General features: G+C 39.5%; 1 protein-coding gene across 2 annotated transcripts; it reads right to left on the bottom strand.

The window, feature by feature from the left end:
* Positions 1-2,971: 2,971 nt before the first annotated feature.
* Positions 2,972-16,023, bottom strand: HNRNPU (heterogeneous nuclear ribonucleoprotein U). 2 transcript variants are annotated; one of them, XM_019623848.1, is made up of 14 exons: positions 15,091-16,023; positions 11,188-11,299; positions 11,026-11,099; positions 8,881-9,020; positions 8,279-8,378; positions 7,741-7,853; positions 7,163-7,426; positions 6,769-6,888; positions 6,210-6,338; positions 5,950-6,118; positions 5,418-5,672; positions 4,913-5,097; positions 4,554-4,625; positions 2,972-4,078 (listed from the first exon to the last, which is right to left on the bottom strand). In XM_019623848.1, the coding sequence occupies exons 1-14, from the start codon at positions 15,779-15,781 to the stop codon at positions 4,025-4,027; spliced, it is 2,478 nt and encodes an 825-aa protein (XP_019479393.1). In that variant the 5' UTR covers positions 15,782-16,023; the 3' UTR covers positions 2,972-4,024. The 2 variants fall into 2 exon arrangements, with proteins under 2 accessions (XP_019479393.1, XP_019479394.1); XM_019623849.1 differs by having other exon boundaries at positions 15,148-16,022.
* Between the last annotated feature and the right edge of the window lie 3,614 nt (positions 16,024-19,637).

The raw sequence follows: 19,637 nt of genomic DNA, 5'->3' as shown, positions 1-19,637 counted from the left end.
GCTAGAAAAAGGGTTAATAAGACAAAGGTCACCTTAATGAGAGTTCCCTAGCCAAAGTATTTTAAGTATTTGTCTTATAAACATGTACTGGTAAACCTAATAGTGCTAAGTCAAAAACTGGGTATTACAGTAGCCTAACGACTCAAACACTAAACTGATATCTCCCATCTACATGTTTTAGTGTAGAAGTTGAGGAATGATGGGGCCCAAAAGAAAATTCAGATCTAAAAACTTTCCAAGGAAAAGGCTCATATCAGAAAGGTTATTATAGTGCACTTCTATTTTTAGGTAAGTTTAGGCAAAATTAATGATTTGAAGACACTGGGGTTTACGTGACTAGTAAATACAAATTGCTGCCCCTTGAAACTTAATGCATTGCCAGGCTGTAACATATACATTCTTGCCTTTATTACTAAAATGTTAAATCTTAAACCTAGTTTTTCTGAGCCCTAAAAATATGAACAATGACGAAGTTTAGACTCAAACCATTTCAAGACTTTTAGGGAAAAAATGGGTTTATAAAGAGTATCATGTTCATCTTTCCAGAAAATTTCGATGAGTATTCTGGTGGGTTGGAAAGGATTCTTAGAGGAGTTCTATCCACTTTTTTTAGAAAGACATTTTATAGTTACGTGTAGGAAGAGTGTTATGGAAAATGTTTTTAAGATGTGCATTTATGTCTAAACTAATACCAGAAACAGATTTGGACTATAAAGAATATATGTTTATGCCTTCCTTAGAATAAACTTAATCTGGTTTTGGCTTTTTAAAATCAGATACACTCGTAAATTGACATTCAGAATTTTGTGAGAAGTCTATACCACTATCAAAGAGCTATTAAAATATTTGATCATTTTCATTTGTGCAATAGGACAGATTATAAAAATGATCATGAGATAAAAAGCCAATTTAGTGTTTATAAAAAAACATGTCATTCAACTCCCACAACTGAGGCAAATGTTAAATACAGAACATAATCTGTCCACAACGCGAACGCCCCAGGTAGGTGAAAAACACACTTAAAATAGTCACCTTTCCTCAAAAACTTTTAAGTACCTTCTCAAGAAATGTATCTAAGAAGCTTTTGTATCTTGTTAGTGCTTGGGACCATCTAGTTTCGTATTCCTTATTTTCAGACAGGATCTATCCAAAGCGAATGAGAGCTTATTGTTTTGTGGATTTAATATGGCTTGTCATCTCAATGTCACATTGACTTGACTCATGCTTTTAAGATTTCATCTTGATGACTGGATATTAGAGCCAGAAGCTGATCACCACCTTCTAGGTCAGAGCCAGAGCCCCCCATCAAAGGCTAGATTATGTTTAACAAGATGCAACCTACCAGCAACAGAGAACTTTCTACATCATGACAGTTCAAGTTGCTTCATTTCTATCTTGCAGCATTTTTTCTTTCCTGAGTAATCTCTTTATGCTGTTTTCACACTACTGTAGGTGACCAATCTGATCCAATTCTTGACTCAAGATGATAGGTGTTAAAGTATCTGCCTAACTTTCTAGTGAAAGGCACAGCAATCTCACAGGTGAGTTTTCTCTAGGTATAGTTGGGACATTTGTTCAGAACTATACCTGTTATGTGCGGTTAGTGTTTTGTTTGCCAGAGGGAGGAGGTGGGCAAAGGGAGGGGTGAATAAACCAAATTTCTCACAGCTCTCATTCTGCCAAACTTGGCATTTCTTATATTTCTCCCTCTTGCTTGCAATTATTTGGTGCATTCCCTCTTTTGAAATTCTTAAATACTTCCTAAGATTATTTCTTTTCATGCAAACCTAGACATTACTATTATTTCTGACCTTGAGTCTTCTCCTTAAAACTTAAACATTTTCCTGGACAGTACTATTATCTACCCCATTCCTTTTCCCCAAATTGTCTGGGCTACACAGCATGACGAATCTACCAAATAATATTATTTGGCCATTACTTTCCCACTGCAATTAATTATTAGAATACAAATTCCTCAATAAGCAATTTTAAACTAGAAGGTACATACAAGATTTTTTTAAAGGCACCTACCTGAACATCTAAGGATACCTAAACATTGATTAGCAACAAAGTATGACTTCCCCTCCTGAGTTTAAGTCTATGCAATCCTAGTATAATCGACACTGAAAAATAGCTCATGTCAGTGATTGCTAGCAGTACGCTAATTGCTAAAAAGACAAAAGTCCTTGAGACACTACCTTGTATTGTTAAGTATTCTTAATGGTGATTCTAAGATTAGCCCTTGTTCCATAAATTTCTCAACTGATCCTACACCATCACCCAAAACTCAACTCCAGCTTAGCTTGTACCAAGAAAATTCCTATTTGTACAAATTAAAAATCTGACTTCAAATGGCTAAAACAAAAATCTAAGCAATCAAATAGACAAACCTAAACTTATCAGAAGCAACCTAAAACACCAACAAAACACTCAAATTTTAGTTCTACAGTTTGACTCCTGATTCCTCACTTCACATTAGTGAGGTTCCTTTAGAAGATTAAGTGTTCTGTGCAAACCCAATAAAATTACAATTAGGGGATCTAATGTTATCACATAGCTACAGTTAAGTTAGCAGTGTTGTGTAGCAGTGAAACCAATGACTGGCTTGCATGATGGCTTCTAAAAGCATCTGTTCCCAGAGTTCCATGTATTATTTATGTATATAAAATAATCAGTTGAGGACAGCCATTAGCATTTTGTAATGATAAACTTCGTGTTAACTTCTCCCAGCCATTACCTTTTTCCCCTCGTTAAATGTTAAGTCATCTGCAGGGGAGGGGAAGGGAAGAATTCAACTTTACTTCATAATTAAAATAAATTGTCAGCATACATTTAAGTTTTTAAAACCTAAATGTTCCAAGTACAGAGTAAAGAATAAGCTGTCCAGAAAGCACACACTTAAATTTTCTCCACTTGGGAGTTTTATATAAAGGGATTTTGAACCTTGATGGCGAGAATCCCAAAACGAGAGTAAAATGAATTCTTTTTATTGCAAACAAACGTCTAAATTAATTTCTCCACCCACTTTCTTTAGAAAGAAAAAGAAATCAGCAGGCTAAGGAGATACCCATTCAAGAACTGACATGATTAAAAATTAAGATATAAATGGGTGACTCACAATTGCATTAGCTTACAAAGATGGTGGAGGTAACTACTACAAGCACACTAGTTATACAGTATTTTGTGGGAGAAGGGCATACAGACATAGCTAACTTCATATAGATCCCATTAGACAACTGGATTTACAACAAGTTTTTTTAATAAGAAATGGGCAAAGCCAGCTTTCTTTTCAGAATCAAAATGCAGAACAAATGGAAAAATTATGGTATTTAACCTTCACAAGTTTGAGCCTCCACAATAATGCAACCAAGTTTTACATTTTTAACAGCCCTTCTACATACACTCCATCTTCTCTATCTTGGTTCCAAGTTTTATCTTCATTCAATTATGCCAATTCCACTGTTATTTAAAAAGAAAAAGCCTTCCCAGTTATTGTCAGAAACTACTCTTTAGCTTACCCCCTCCACTACTCAGCAAACTAGAGAGAGGATGGAGTGTAATATGAGCAGTACAGAGTCTTATGCAATTCATGAGGACCACTTAGTCCTTACATGAATCTGGTTGCTAACATTTCTATTATATTGTGACAATGACTCCCGACTGTTATCTCTGTGAGAAATGGGGGGAGTAAATTCTTAATAAAAGACACCAGGTACAAAGCAACATTTTACTTTTGTGATAAAAAAAAAAAGTCACATTTTACAGATAAAATGTAGAACCCTGAAATACTGACACATTCTCTTATCGTGCACAATGCTGAGGTTCTCTTACGATTCACTTTAAAACTGCAATTAAAAATGTACAAAAAAGAAAAGAAAAAAAATCAACCCACAAAGCTTCTAAAAAAGGAACCCGCAGGCACTTCCTCTTGTGGAATGTTTAAAAAGTTAGCCTACTAAAGAAAACAGTCGACTTCTTGTGAAGGTTTTGGAGAAATATGTATCAGTTCGTTTTATTTGGGTATTCAATAATATCCTTGGTGATAATGCTGACTCCATGGCTTCTGACCCCAGAATTGCTGTAAGAGAAAATTTTTTTTTTAAAGAAAAAACATCAATAAGCCACTCAAACTGCTTTTAGGAAATGACAATGAATCTAATTCAGAGTAATTGCTGGAAACAAATTTATAGCTGTCATACCTCTGATTTCTATCAAACCAGACTCAGTTAGTATTAATATCCCATTATAATCAATAAACACATTACAAAAGGAAACACATCAGGACTTGGTTAGTTTATACAATTAAAGCTAGTAGTAAAAAGAACCATATGTATTAAATATATCACTTAATTAAAAATATTAAGGTACAGCAAACTCCAACCTATTTTGCCTTTGAAAGATAACATTATGGCTACAACTGCAACACAATTCACACTGCCCTATAACACTGACAAACACTTCAACCCCTGGATAAAATAGATCTTTTTTCGAAGACTGATTCTTCTCAACTCAAAAGACAATTAATGTACATAAGCACATAAGAAATTACTTACACCCTGCTGCCACTGGTTGTAGCCCTGAGATTGATTTTTGTAGCCACGATTGTTTCCTCGTCCTCTGAAGTTCTAAAAAAAAAAACGAGAAAAACCTGTAAGAACTCAGAGCACACTTCTTAGGTTTGCACATGGCAGGGAGGAGGGGGCAGAGCACAGAAACGGACAGTTGCTAGTCAGTGAACCTGAAAATCAAAATTAATGAAATGGACTCATTTTACTACCATCACTCATTTTTCTTATGTCAATGCACACAAGTGTCCTTACAATTCTTGCTAAGGCTATGCAACAGGAGTTACACATCTTTTCAGACTAACTTATATAGATAATCAGTGTCTGCGGGGCTTGGAAATCATTACCTGGTTGTAGTTCCCTCTGTTGGGCATTCCACCTCTGTTGTAGTTCCCTCTGTTTGAGTAACCACCTCGGCTGGGGAAAACAGGGCCACGAGGGTATGGATAGCCAATGCCACCACTTCCACCACCACCACCACCTCTCTGTGGCATATTGCCCCTCCTGTTATATCCACCACGATTCCCAGGAGCTAAAAATGAGAGACATGTTGTTTATAGTGTGTTGTGCCTCCTTTACACATGACTCAGGATTCTTCTGGACAATTCCTTTATTTTAGGAGACCAATGTTTAAACACAAAAATAATATTTTGTTTGGTTAAATATTTGCATAACCTATGTGGTATACTACCAAATCCCATTAAGATTTTAAATTAGTTACTAGGGCAGCTACGATCAACATAAGGAACAAATTTCCTATGTTGAATTCAGCTAAATGACATATAGGCCCAAATTAGAAAAATATCACGTTTCAATCCTGAACCAAATAAGCACAACTCAGAATGAACTTGCCTCCTCCTCTGAAATTTCCACCGCGCATATTGAACCCGCCACGTCCTCTATGACCACCGCCTCTGTTAAACTGGTTCTTGCCACTCTTATTTTTATTGCTCTTCTTTGAGCCGGTGTTCTGTTTCTTTTCTGGTGGAAGAGCCTTTTTACTTTCTTCCTTGTACTGCTCCAAAAGTTTTTGGGCTTCCTCCTTCTGAAGTTCAACATAGGTTATTTCATCAAAGCACTCGGCTACCTCTGGCAGAGTAAAGTTTCCTACAAGGAATAAAGTCAGATTGACTTAAAAACCCACTACACACTTTCACAATCCTTCAGCCTACAATTCTTTAATGGCTTTAAGTTTTTCAACACACACGACAATATCTATTCCTGGTTTAGGAACACATTTTCCCTAAAAGTAGAAAGAAGCCAAATACACTCATTTACAAAGAGTTAATGTAACTCTTGAAACAGTATTACTAGCAGAAAATGTTAAGCTTACAGATATGAATCACATAGAGATTTAACATAGTAACAGAATTCAATTCCTTGCCTTTCATTTTGAGGACTGCATGTTCTGGTAAGTCTTTTCCCTCAACTTCTGCTTTCTTCTGTGTCCTTTGCTTATAGTCTTCATCCTTTGGGCAAACTACAACAGCTTTTCGTTGAAAGCCTGCAAACAGGCACATTTTTCTCCTCTGGGCAGCAGCAGACACATTTGTCTTAAAAGGAAAAAAAAAAAAAAAAAAAAGGAAGTATATATAACAAACCCAATTTGCAGTTACTTTTTTCAACTTCAAAGTTACAGCTTACCTGATCCAGAATGAAATTTCGCTTCTTACGGGCAGCAATTTCAATAAACTTTCCAAGACACTGCGGAGCTCTCTGCAACAGCGTGTTCAGTTTTCCAGTATCTGCCATTTGCTTCTTAAAACCTGCCACCTATTTTCAAAAGTTAAAAATTTCCTTTAAACTTGTGAATCTCAAGCTAAGCTTCATATCAGCTTAGATCTGTATGGAAAGCAGGCAACATTTTAAATTTTAAATATTATACTTTTATCCAGCCCTTTCCCCGCTATATGTTACAAATAGTCACTATCACGTAGTAAGATCCTATGTTGTTCAATTCTTTAGCTGGTAGATGTTAAGAGTTCAAAAGAATTTCAGACAATGAAGCCTAGCCATTGGAAGGCAGTTTACCTTACAGATAGAAAGCCCACACTTAAGGAACCAATTTAACTTGCCCAGAGTCCTATATCTCTAGGATACTATACTACCAAAACAGATAAAGACAACAGGCAAAAAACCGTTACTCACAATACCTCCCAGGCTTTTAAAAATGCCGAACTCCTGCCCTAAACCTTTGACTTACCATCATTTTATCCATTATGGTATTTGTTCCAAGAATGTTGTATTTGCCAGGATTTTCTGCGGCATGTTTAGTAACCCAGGTCGTTTTCCCAGCTCCTGGCAAGCCAATCATCATAACAACCTACAATGGAAGGCAATGTTATGTCATTGTCTGATCATTAGAAGCCAGGGAGTAATTTAGAAAAGCTTTCCACAGCCCTATAACAAGGTAATTTGTGTTTGTGGAAAATTTAATACTCCACACAAAGGGAGAAGACAGCTACTAAGAAAAATTACTGAGAGCAACAGAAATGGTACAAAGTAAATGAAACAGACCAATCACCTAGCTCTTCTAAATGTCCTTTTTGCAAGTAAATGCAAGGCTTAAAAAAATTAAAAAGAAACAAACTACTTACTTCGCAATCTTTCTTCTCGTCAGGCCCCTTTGGACCTCTAACTCGGTCCTCTAAGGGGACATCCTGGATAAAAGTGTAATCTTCAGGTATTGGAAAATATGGCTTTTCCTTCTGACCAAAATTAAATTCAACAGCGCAGTTGTGGCAGAGGACATGCGGAAAGAGTGGCCGTCCGGCAAGAACTTCCTTACTGATTTTAAAGGCAATGCCGAGATCCTGTCCATTCTTTGCATAGGAGAGTTCTACTTCATCACTTTCAAAGTTCTGTTAATTAGAGGGGAAATTAACAGTTTGAATCTGCTTCCTATAAGCCTTCTAAAAAACTTTAAAATTCAAATTAGAAGTGAAGCTTATCCTGTGGAAAATGTGTTCAGGTTAAGCATTAAGAACTTTCTGATGGTTACACACAATGGAACACCTATATCCAGAAACAAAAACATTTAGGTTAAGACTAAATTTTCTGGTTAATTTGATGTTAAGTAGTTTTTAATCAAAATGAGTGAATTCTGACATTAATATAGCTTTAAAAAGAAACCCTAGCATATAACTTGCCATTTATAAAAATTTAGCTGACTTACAGCAAAACACGTAATCACATCATTTTCATCAAACTTCTCTCCATAATCTTCAGTCTCACAGTTGCATGTTTTTATTCCTTTTAGAGAATACCCATAAGAAAATTCTTCTTCACCTAAGGAAATAATTAACTACCATGAAATCTACTTTTCAAAACAGTCCAATGACCCACATATTTTAATATTCAAGATGTCAAGTTTAAGAGAAATGTCTGCATAACCTAATATTCTTCTACTTACACTAACTTTATACTAGATCTACAATTAATTACCTTGAGCTAGGTGGGTTACACATATAATTTAGTTGACAAATTACTCAACACGGGTAATTCTATCTTAACCACTGATCATAAAACAAGTAACCTTAAAGAACAAAAACTAAAATCAAGCCTATGCCTACTACATACTAATGTTATTCATCTCATTGAACATGTTAACAGAACGGACAGCAACAGGCAAGTTTTGGAATGCCTTCTACTATAACTACTGAAATCAGACCCTCAACACTCACGAGCACATGGTACTCAAAAGGAAACTTTACCAAGCAACATTCCACTTGTGGTTAGAGACCAGCCAATCCGAACTTCATGTATGTCAATATCTTTTGTATATAAATGCCTTACTGGGATCTTTTCTGTAACCTGCAAGTCAAATCATAAATGATTAAACGTAATCCAAAAGATAAATCCTGGAACCCTGGCTATTTCACTTGGGCCATAGGCTAAGTCTTCTCTGGCTACTAATACAAAGACACTCACTCTATCCCACCTCCCTCCCCAACATTTATTAAGAACTTAAAAAAGAAAAAAAAAAAACCACTCAAGGGCTTATAACTTGAAATTGAAATTTAAGTACTTGGCTGATTCACATTTCAAGGAACAGTTAATGTTTAAAATTTACATATTCTCAATACTCAACCTAAAACCAATTAAAGTATACATGTAACATTTTTTCCTCTGGAACAAAAACCAGGAGCCTAACTAAAATTTTAAACCCTTGGTGAGTCTTTTCAAGTGACCAATACACAAACAAACAAACCAGCAACCTTAAAATACAAAGTTCCACAGGCACCTAATAGTGTGGGACAAATGGAAACTCACACAGGTTACTTATAAAGTAAAAAAATCACAAAATTGTGTTTACCTTCATTTCAAAACAGACTTTGCCTTTTGACACACCATAAGATGCCCTTCCTCCAGCCCAAAGAAAAGCAAAACTCTCCATAGTAAGGGAAGAAGCACTGAGGCGATCTCTTGATATTTTAAAATGTAGATCACAATTATCTGTAAGTATATCGAATACCATATTATTTGTTTTGACATCCAACGTAAACATATCTGCTATGTAGACAAAACTTGGTTATTAAAATTTTCATTTCTAAATGCTGCATAGAACACATTTTTACGAATCATGCTGTTCTACATTCTCAGTTTAAGCCCCACTCCCACCAAGTCACTCTTGCCAAATTATGGACTAAAGTGCAATCTATAAAACTGGGAACCACCAAAGCTTAACGTGTATTCTTATTCTAAGTATATAAAATAATCAAGACAATGTGACATTTAATACATACCTGCTCTGCTCTTTACCTTGATTTAGAGGCAAGCAGTAGAGGATAGCAGGAAATCAAAGTGAAGCATGCCAGACCAGGTAGAATTTTACCAGTGCCACAATAAAACTGAAGGGAGGCCATGACCAAGTATTTTTAAATAGGAGTAGGAGCTGTTGATCCTGCAGGTGCTCTAGATCCTAAATTCTGTTCTAAAACTTGTGAAGAAGACAACCTCAACCTACAAAGCACAAACCTGGTTGTCTAACACTTACTACTACAGGACTTGAGGTCTCCTTTCCCCAGGCTTGCCTGTTACTCAACAACTATGGGAGATTATCCATTTCCGGGATTATCCAAATCCAAAACTTCTTTAAACCTTTGGGTCACTGGCTCATTAGCATGCACTTTCCCCAGAGTTCTCACTTGCGAGCTAAAGTTAGAAAGCTGTTTACTTAAGTTTTTAATCCTTGAGAGAAAATCAAGTCTAGAGTTTGGAATGCCCCTTAAAATTAGCTCTGCTCTTAAAATTCCTGACCATCATTGGTAGAATTTGCAATTTGACAAATTTGTGTTTCAATCCAACATTACACTTAAACTAATATATTCCTAGGTGATCAACTAAAAGCCTATATACTTTATAATAGTGTTGGATACCTTCTTAAACCACTGCTTCTGTATCTTGCTAACACCTATAGTTTATATTCAAGCAACTGACTTTAACATAAAACTTTCAAATCAACTACTTTTCCATGTAGTTTTTTCTTTTTAAGACTACTCCACTACCTTACTATCTGTAAGAGGTACTCAATAAGACATCAAGTTTCACACTTACATTCTTACATATCTGAATAAAAACAATTTGTATTCGAAAACATGAAAAGTCTAAGCTTCAACTTCCTAGGATCTACAGGGCAGGTTGACACCTTGTTCTTCAACAGTTATTTCTACCTTTTGTTCTGTTTATCACTGAAAAAATTGTACATTCTAATCAGATACGAAACCAACAAAATTTCTTTGTAATACAGAAAAATTACAAATCTGACAGCCACGGCCCATTTAGAGGTTTGCAATACTTCCTCATACTCAATTGCAACCCAACTGGGTAAAGTAGCAGTATTTACAGCGCTGCCATTGATACCATTCGCTGCTGAAGAAAGCTAGTGGCCCAGTGATAGCCCACTGCTGCTGCCCCAGGTCTTTGGAAGAAATCAACTTATGTTAAAGCAGCAGCTACTGAACTGGAATTGAGAACAAAAGAGCAGTTATTGAGAAAGTAATATTACAATCTTTTAGAATAGGGAATATACTTGTGTGCTAATGGGAAAAGTCATTAATAAGTATTTAACTAACCCAAATAGCTCACTTAATATAATTCCACACACAAAAAATGAAATTATAGAAGCAGCCCATAAGGACAAGTTATAGGTAGTCTTACAAGTTTCTATTAGCTAACTAGTCAAAATTGGCATTCATTTTACATTCCTACAAAGGACAACTGTCAAGTCATAAAAACACATTACAAAATTGCTAGAACCCATAAAATTACCAATACAACTGATGCTATACTAAATATCAAGGAATCGGAATGTCATCATCTTCCTGCCGTTAAAAACCTGTTTCTGCTAAGTTTTCTGCATTCAAATCCAAGGAACTACATTACGTTTTCTAACATTTGGAACCCAAAATTACAGCATTTGACAATCGGGGGAGGAAGGGGGAGAAGCAGCTCCACTTACAAGTATCAAGACAAACCACTGTGTCATCGAAGTGTTCATCTTCTTCTTCAACAGGTGGCTGAGGAGATTTGGCTCTGAAAGACAATATTGTCTCCTGATACAGCTTTTCCCACCAAAGAATAAAGAATGAGTGACAGGTAAAACTAGGTGAGCATCCTCTACCTGCTATACTTGTTTTCTTCAATGTACTCAAAATATCCACGGCCATGATCTTCCCGAGGTCGTTTAACACCTCTTTTTTTATCTCCGCCTTTCTGCTCTGTTTTGCCGTCTCCTATAACACACAACACCCCTTACTTAGGACGCCAGGCCACAACACAACAGAAAAAAAAACCGTTTGAGACGCAAAAAAGCTCGACATTTCCCAGTTCCTTTCTGCGTTTTCAAACAAACGAATCAAGTGAGAATTCCAACAATCAGCTTGGAACGGGGCTGGAATTAGTGACGCAGTCTAAACACATTGCAAATTTTGCCAGTCTGTTGGAAGATTCGAGAAAGCTAATGAAAAATAGCGCCGCACAGGCCGAGCCCACGTGCATCCCCAAAGAGAGTTCAGGGAGGGGGGAGGGGCAGAGCCGGGTCCGCGCGCCCTCCCATCCCCTCCCCTCCCCCACCCCACCCGGGCCCGCGCTCCCCGCGGCCGCATTGTACAGATCTNAAGGTCTTTCTCCTGCACCAGTAAGTTTGACTCATTAGAGTTTCTTTTTTCATATATATATATATATATATATATATATATATATATATATATATGTTCTAACCACCTGAGCTAACCGGCCGCCCCAACTTATTATAGTTTCAAAGTCAAAACTGACACACCCTGTTTCTGCAAGGTTTTGCAGTATATAGTACAGGAGAAAGAGACAGGCAAACCAGCAATTACATTACAAGAGTAACAGGTGCTATGATAGAGGTGTGTATTCAGTTTGGGAAATGGAGCAAGGGGCTTCTTAGGGGGAAAGGCACTGGAGCTGGGTCTTAAAAGGGAACAGGTCCAAGAGACAGGGAAGGCCATCCCAGCAGTAGAAACAGCCTCTGAAAATGCAGATGATGAGAATCACTCCTACAGCTGGAATTAGGTTTTGGGGACAGGAGCAGGGGTCGGGGTAGGGATGGGAAGTGGTTACAGGAAACAAAGAGGCAGATTGCAAAGAACCCAGCTGAGCTAAGAAGTTGGGGCTTCATCCACAGATAAAGAGGGTGGGGAGTGGGGACACTAAGGAATTTTAAACTGAGTACTGGCAGGAGCAGGTCCCAATTTTAGAAAGATCATGTAAGCAGAACAGTGTTGAAAACCCACGTGCCTACAGGTTGTAGGCTGGAAATATGAATGAATGAAGAGGTCCAGGTGTAAGAAAAACTGGAGCGCAGTTACAGTGCTACATGGCAAGGGTCACTTGGTCAGGGGCACCTGGGGAGTGATGAAGATTTCAGGGAACTGGAGTGAAGGTCCCTATTTAAAGGAGAAACCACCTATGGTCTTGTGGGAATGGGACCCAGGATTGTAACGTTTTCCTGTTTAAAAAAAAGGTTTTAAAAAAAATTTATTTCTCAATTACAGTTGACATACAATCTTACATTAGTTTCAGGCGTACAACATAGTGATTAGACATTTTATATACCTTATGAAGTGATCACCCCATAAGTCTAGTACACGTCTGACACTATACATAGTTATTACAATGTTATTGACTATACTCCCTATGCTGTAATTTACATCCCTGAGGTTTTCCCCATTTTTTTTAAGGGAAGTGGGAAATCTTCATATTTATGTGGCATCTTCTAAATTTCAGAGGTGGCAAATACTATACAGGCCAAAAACACCATGTCTCTGGCCACCTGTTTGCAAGTCCTGGCAAATGAAACTATTTGGGTTAATTTTTTAAACAGCATTAGAATGGAGATGGAGTATTTTGTGGGAGTGGTCACAGCCTTTACTGAGGGGGAAAACTGTGAAACGCCTAGCTTTTGGGCTTGTTGGGCAAATATATATGAAGTCATTCAACCTTTAACTAGTTTCTTTTATCCCCCTCTCCCAAAACATGACCACATACAGGTTAAGAGACACACAAATTAAGTCATAGAATCAAAGTAAATTTTAGCAACATGTAAGGCCTGGGAACTTGTTCCCGTTTCCCTCTATATTCTTATACTGTTGAAGCAGGGTCAAACTGAGTTTCAAGGAGAATTTTTTTTTATAAAGGAATATGTAAAGTTTATTTTATTCATATTGATTTGAACCACATGAAGCCAATACTGTTTGACACTTTCGACCCTAAAAAATACCCATATTGTATGAGTTAATCTGATAATGAAAATATCATATAAACATATACAATGACTATAAAGCTGTTTACTCTAGTGTTTTGATAATAGACTATCAACCAAACTCAAAATTATAGTTATGTACTCTAGGAATTTTATGTATTTATTGCTAAAGCATTTCAGTATGGGGCAAATCAGTCTCAGACCTTGTCTATTGGAAGGTAAAACTGTTTGGACTCCTGTGGCTGCTTTGGCAGAAATCACAACCTTCGCCTCTTCCCAGACACTGGTCTTCGCTACCACAGCTTCGTTCACAGTGAATTGGCTTTTGGGAGTCAAGAGGTGAAGCAATATTTGAGCAACGTTTGGTTAGGAGAGTTCTTCCATCTCAGTGTCAGGTAAGATGACAGTTCAAGAGCAAAAATAGATTATTTTCAAAAAAGTTATTATATGGATTATTTATAGCCATGTTCAAGGAGAATTTTGAAGTGGACAGGAGCACAAAGGCAAATTTGTAACCCAACAGGAAGTGATATGTGGAAGAATGCTGGCAGTCTCAACAGCTTAAACTGTCAAGAGGTGGGCTCACTTACAGAACCACATGGGGTGGGGAGAAGGGGAGAGAGAGAGAGAGAGAGAGAAGAATGTATGAGAATCTTACAACTTTTTTATTTTCTACTGCTCGTCTCCCTGAGTCACTGCCCAGCGTCATCATCTGTTAATTACTTATCATACATTGCACACATTAATATTATGTCATGATCTCATCCTCACAATGATTCTGAGATTGTACGGCTAGGCCTTATTTATTCTACTGTTTTAGGATTCAGTGTATGTGTCACCGCCTCCAAGGAGACCTTCATGATTTACCCGTACCCCAGCCTCCCTCGCCCTTGACTGCATTAAGCATGCTCCTCTGGGCTCTCAGAATATCCCATGCTCCCCCCATCCCCCCGGTTTTGTAAGGTTTTGTTTCTATGTCTGCCTCCCACTGACTGACCTTCTCAAGGGGGCACTGCTATATGTCAAGTTCATTTTATGTTCTTGGCCTAGCCTGAGAAGTAAGCATTCAGGACAGGTGACGTGTAGAATGAACGAGCCTTTGTAGATCAACACAGTTTAGCACATGGTTCTATTCCTCACCAGCTAGGTAACGCAGGCAAAGTTACTGGCCCCTCTCAACGTCCGTCCCTTAACCCATAAACTGATCATATCCTATCTGCCCCTGAGAGGTAAGAACTCCAGATGCGAAAACTGTGAAGGATAAAATGCTACACAAATATATGGTATTCATATAATTATCAAACACAGACTTTTGGGAGAAAGGAGGGGAAAAGTTTTTATCTACTATCTCAGTCTGAAATTGAGAGGTAGCATCGTGTTTACCGAAAGACTTCACAGTTTAAGTTTCATAGCTTGGGGACTAACTAGTAGTATTGGCTGGGTTAGTAAGCTACACCTCTTTTGACTGGGAATGGAGACCATGTATAGCTCATCCCTTTCCTGGAGTAGTAAAATCACATTTAAACAAATAGCTGGGGGAGAGTCTTGATTCTTGAATGCTTACCTGTGTATAAGGTTCACACCACCATTATTGCCCAAGGACAAGATAACTTGGTGCCTTATTCAGGTTACTTCTGCAGAAGCATTGTTATTATTGTGAACTCTCTCTCTCTCTCTCTCTCTCTCTCTCTCTCTCTCTCTCTCTCNCCCCCCCCGACGGGGCTCCGGCAGGCCTAAGACACGGTCCACACCCGCGCGGGCCTCCCGCCGCGCGCAACGTTACCACGCAGCACTCACCCGCCGCCGGAGCCCCCGGGCGACCGCCGCCTCCGCCGCCTTCCGCTTTCTTCTTACCTCCCGCCTGCTGCTGGCCCTGCCTGGACCCGGGCGGCGCCACCGTCACGGCGAACAGCGAGGTGGGGCCGCTGCTCTTCCCCGCGGCCTCCTTGGCGGCCCCGCGCTGCTGTTGGGGCTGTTGCTGCGGCGTCGCCGGCGGTTGAGCCTGCTGCTCCCCGTGCCCGTTCTCGTCGCCCGCGCCTTCCTCCTCGTCTCCGAGCTCATCCTCCCCTTCCTGGAAACCCTGGTCGTCGCCGTTCTCGTCCTCCGACGCGGCCTCCTCCTCCTCCATCGGGCCCGAGTCGGCCGCCCCCGCGGCCCCGTTCTCCTCCCCTAGCTCCATCTGGTCGCCATCCAGGGCGGCGATCCCTTCCTCCTCCTCTTCCTCCTCCTCCTCCTCTTCGTCGCCGCCAGTCGTGGCCTCCTGCTCGAGGCCTGCTCCCGACCGTCCGGCGGAATCCCCGCCCAGGTCTAGGCTGCCGTTCCCGGGCTCCATGGCGGGGCGGCCCCCGGCCTCCTCGTCGTCCAGGGCGGCCTGGAGTCGCTCCATGAGCTCGGCCTTGAGACCCTTGTCGGAAAGGCGCCGCTTCTTGAGCTCCTCTTTCAGCTCCGACACCTTCAGCTTTTTTACATTAACAGGCGAGGAACTCATGGTGAGGGCCCCGATTCAACGCTAGGCGCTGGCTCGAAGTCGGCTCCGCTCACTCGGCCACTGGTGGCGGCTGCTGCGGCTGCTCCTCGGCCCGGGCGGCGGCTGCGGCTGCGGCTGGAGGTGGGTTCGTGCTGCAGAGCGGACCCGCCTGGTGTCGAACGGCGCCAATTCCTTTCACCGAGTTCGCGAGGGAGACGCGGAGACTCGCCTGGCGTGAGCGAGCACGCAACGTCCTCTCGCAGGGGCGGCGCCGCGCACGTATTATAGCCGCCCCGCCCCCCTGCGCTGACGGGAGTGCTGCGCAGGAGGGAAGCCAGAGCGCGCCCGCGCTGTGCCCCGCCCCTTACCGTACTTACCACCCCGCCCCCACGCCGAACTCCAGGCTGGGAGCGCGGCCCAGGCCGCGCAGTGCGCTTCTTATTGGGACTGAGCAAATGGAGGGAAAAGAAACCGCCTTTCAGTTAAACCGACCCACTGCAACATCTATTGGCCTTTCTAGTTATCTAGTAGCAATACTCGTTTTGCTCTTTGCCTTTCCAGTCCGAAGACTGCTTGTATCCAAATGCTTTCAGTCCTCAACCTGGCAGTTTCCACTCGAATCCTCCACCTTTTCTTCCATCTTAGATTTTCCTTATCCAGCTATTTGTATAAATTTTTCAGTTTTGATCTGTACAACACAAATTGGCAATTATTACATGCAGGGGTTTTTCTTCCGCTTAATATTCGGTTTAATTTTTCTAAGTCCTGCCTGCGAATTGGTTTTATATTCGGATGGGGCGAGTGCAAAGCCTTTCTTTTGTCTCTTGCACAACCCCTGCTGTACGGCTTGGGGGACTGATAGAGGCTTGCCTTAGGAGCGTGATCCCTACTCCATACTGCAAAGCGTATTTTAGGGGCCTTGTCTTGGCAGCTGTTTTAGTGGTACTAATAGCCAAAGAAATTAAGCCTCAGAATTGCATTTCTGGGTTTTCTCTTAACTATCTAACCCCCCCCCCCGCACCCCCCTCCCAAAGAAAACAACAACAACATGTAAGACGTATACTGTCCCACTTAGGACCTGGTCATCTAGGTATAAAGTCCCAACTAAATCATACACTTTGTTTCTATTCTGTCCCACTTAGGACCTGGTCATCCAGGTATGACGTCCCAGCTAAATCATACACTTTGATTCTATTCATACGCCTGTAGGAATACTCTTGACCAAATCCTGCTGAGACTAATAAAAAACTTATTAAAAATAAAGGGCTGTGATTTTGTAAAAAGAAACATAGGCTATCACTCTTGAAATCTGTTATTTTGATGTCTTTTAGAAGTTTAATTTTTTTCTTTACTAAATAAAAGGTGTGTTACGTTCTTGAGATTTTAGATAGGGGTGCCAGAATTTAGATTTGTGGTAGAGGTAAACATCTTAAACCTCAGAGAATCTGCAAGGTGACTAGCCAGTGTTCCACTATCTCTGACTAAGGAGGTCAGTTACACCCACTGTTCGATGCTTTAGCTGCCATACTAGTGCTGCCCAAATATTAATTTGAAATTTGTTAAAATACATATGTAAACTCTCTCCCATAGGCTAGTATGTTTTAATTGATTTATTTTTTAATTTTTAGCTTTTAACAAGCATGCGTTTTTCCAGGCAGTAGTATATAAAGATGAAATATTAACATTTGTAAAATTATTTGAGTTGAAATTAATGGACTATGTACAATACTGGTAATTTTCAATTCAAGTTAATGGAGGTAGAAGGGATAGCACCCAAAATAGGAACTTCCAAGTAGTGCCAAAAACTCATGTTAGCCTTTGGTTACAATGTCCTTGGAGCTTATAAACAGGTCACAAACTGGAATTTTAGCTTTTCTAATTCTTTGCCCTTGTTCAAAAATGGGAAGAGAGCCACAGGAGGCTTACATGCTCACAAACTGGATAATTCGTCCCTTAATGAATCCGTTAAATATAATAGTGTGATGGTCCTTTAAGTTTGTCAATGTCCTTAGATATTTACATTTTTAAACTATGAAAATAAAGTTCATATATCTAAATATCTTTATAACAATCATCCTTGATAGGCTAAATCAGTTGTAATAATAAACATGAAATATAACTGTAGAAGGACACGAGGTAGTTCCATGGTTTTAACTTCAAGAGCTTTGCAGACATTTTGAGCTCGATGGAGCCTGGAGATCATCTTCGGTTTGCTCATTTTACAGCCCACATTGCAGAGGCCCTCCCTCCCACCCCACTGCTCCTTCATTACACTGGGCCTTCTTAAACAACATTGGAAAGAAAAACAGTTTTTGTAAACGCTCTAAGAGCCATCACCTTACATTGTCCTTTTTACAAATGAGTGAAATCTGCCATTCAATATTTAATTTTACCACTGGAAAGTACCTATAATGACAATTTTACTACTTGTTTTTGCTTCTTATACTTTTAATGCTATCATGACAGTACTGTTCTGCAGAGACCAAAGTATAAATCACTTCCTCTAAATCGCTGAGGGACCTAGAAGAAACTTGAAATGCCCCCATTTTGAAATTCTAGAGACTCCCAAGAATACAGAGTGGAAGAGGGGGAAAATTAACTCTCAGTAACAAAAAGGGATTAGCTAATCACCCATGGGTAAATGATCTATGAGACAGCATTACGAAGTTAGGGTACTGGTAACACATAGCTTACACTTTGAGGCTGAAGCAAAGGTGTGTACATAAGTGCTACAGTTCACTCAGCAAATATATTTTTGAGCACCTTTTCTAAGACGGGCAATAGACTACTATATAGAACTACGGCAGTGAACCACATAATTATGCCTTCACTCTCTTGGGGAGAGTAGTCAACAAAGATAACATAGAGATGGTAACAAGTTTGCAGGGAAATAAAACAGGAAATGGACAAGGTGTACTGTGGTGGGGGTGAGTTTTTCAGCTAGAAATAGGGTGGTCAAGGAAGCCTAAGAAATATGGTAACATTTGAGCAAATATCTAGAAGAGGTGGACGGAACAGTGAGTATAGATGCCTGAGAGTAAAGATAGAAAGTGAGACCAGAGTTAAAGAGAAGTGGGGAGGTAGAGAGAGCAAGCAACCTTACAGGTGATTTTGAAAGGACTTTAACTTAGTTTTGCCTCCAAGAAAGGAGACAATACAGGCTCATTTGCAGTGAAGTGGCTCATTTGCAATGAACTGATAGGAATGCTAAATTCAGTGGACTCAAGATGCTATTCCATTTAACTCTATTTTATTTATTTTTGTATAACACAATGAATCCCAATTTAAATTAATGAAAGAAGCAAGAAATATGATGATATAAATTTCCAATCTTCTCACAAAGATATAAGCAATCATAGGTACCTCCAAATTATAATGTGTTAAAAGTACATTTTCAAATAGAGAAACAGGAAAGCCCAGTTGGAAGGGAGGATGTATCAAGTTCTGGTTAAAAGTGCAAACTTAGAAACAGACAGACCTGGATGGTAGTCCCATCTAGAACACATAGTAGCTATGTGATCTTGCACAAACTATGTATCTGTCTGTGCCTGAGTTTACTCATATATAAAATGATACCTACCTCATGAGGTTGTTGGGAAAATTCAGCAAGGTAATGAACATAAACCCAGAGTACAGTGCTAGGCACATAGTAAGAGCTCAAAAATATTAGTCTTCATTAGATACACCAAGCAATCGAATGAACTTAAGAAAATCTGTGATTGGATTGTTAATATCTTATTTAGGGAATTATGATTGTACATATTTTGTAAATTATCAATGAATTGTTCATGGTAAGATGTCAGCCTAGAAAAAGGTGAAATGAAATCTACATAGGAGCATGTAGACTTTACTTCTCGGCTCAGCACTGTCACTATAA

This window comes from Hipposideros armiger, unplaced genomic scaffold (assembly GCF_001890085.2).
Source record: "Hipposideros armiger isolate ML-2016 unplaced genomic scaffold, ASM189008v1 scaffold_567, whole genome shotgun sequence".
Lineage (NCBI taxonomy): Eukaryota > Metazoa > Chordata > Mammalia > Chiroptera > Hipposideridae > Hipposideros > Hipposideros armiger.
Note: the sequence above shows the minus strand (reverse complement) of the source record. Positions and strands in the feature narration are given on the sequence as shown.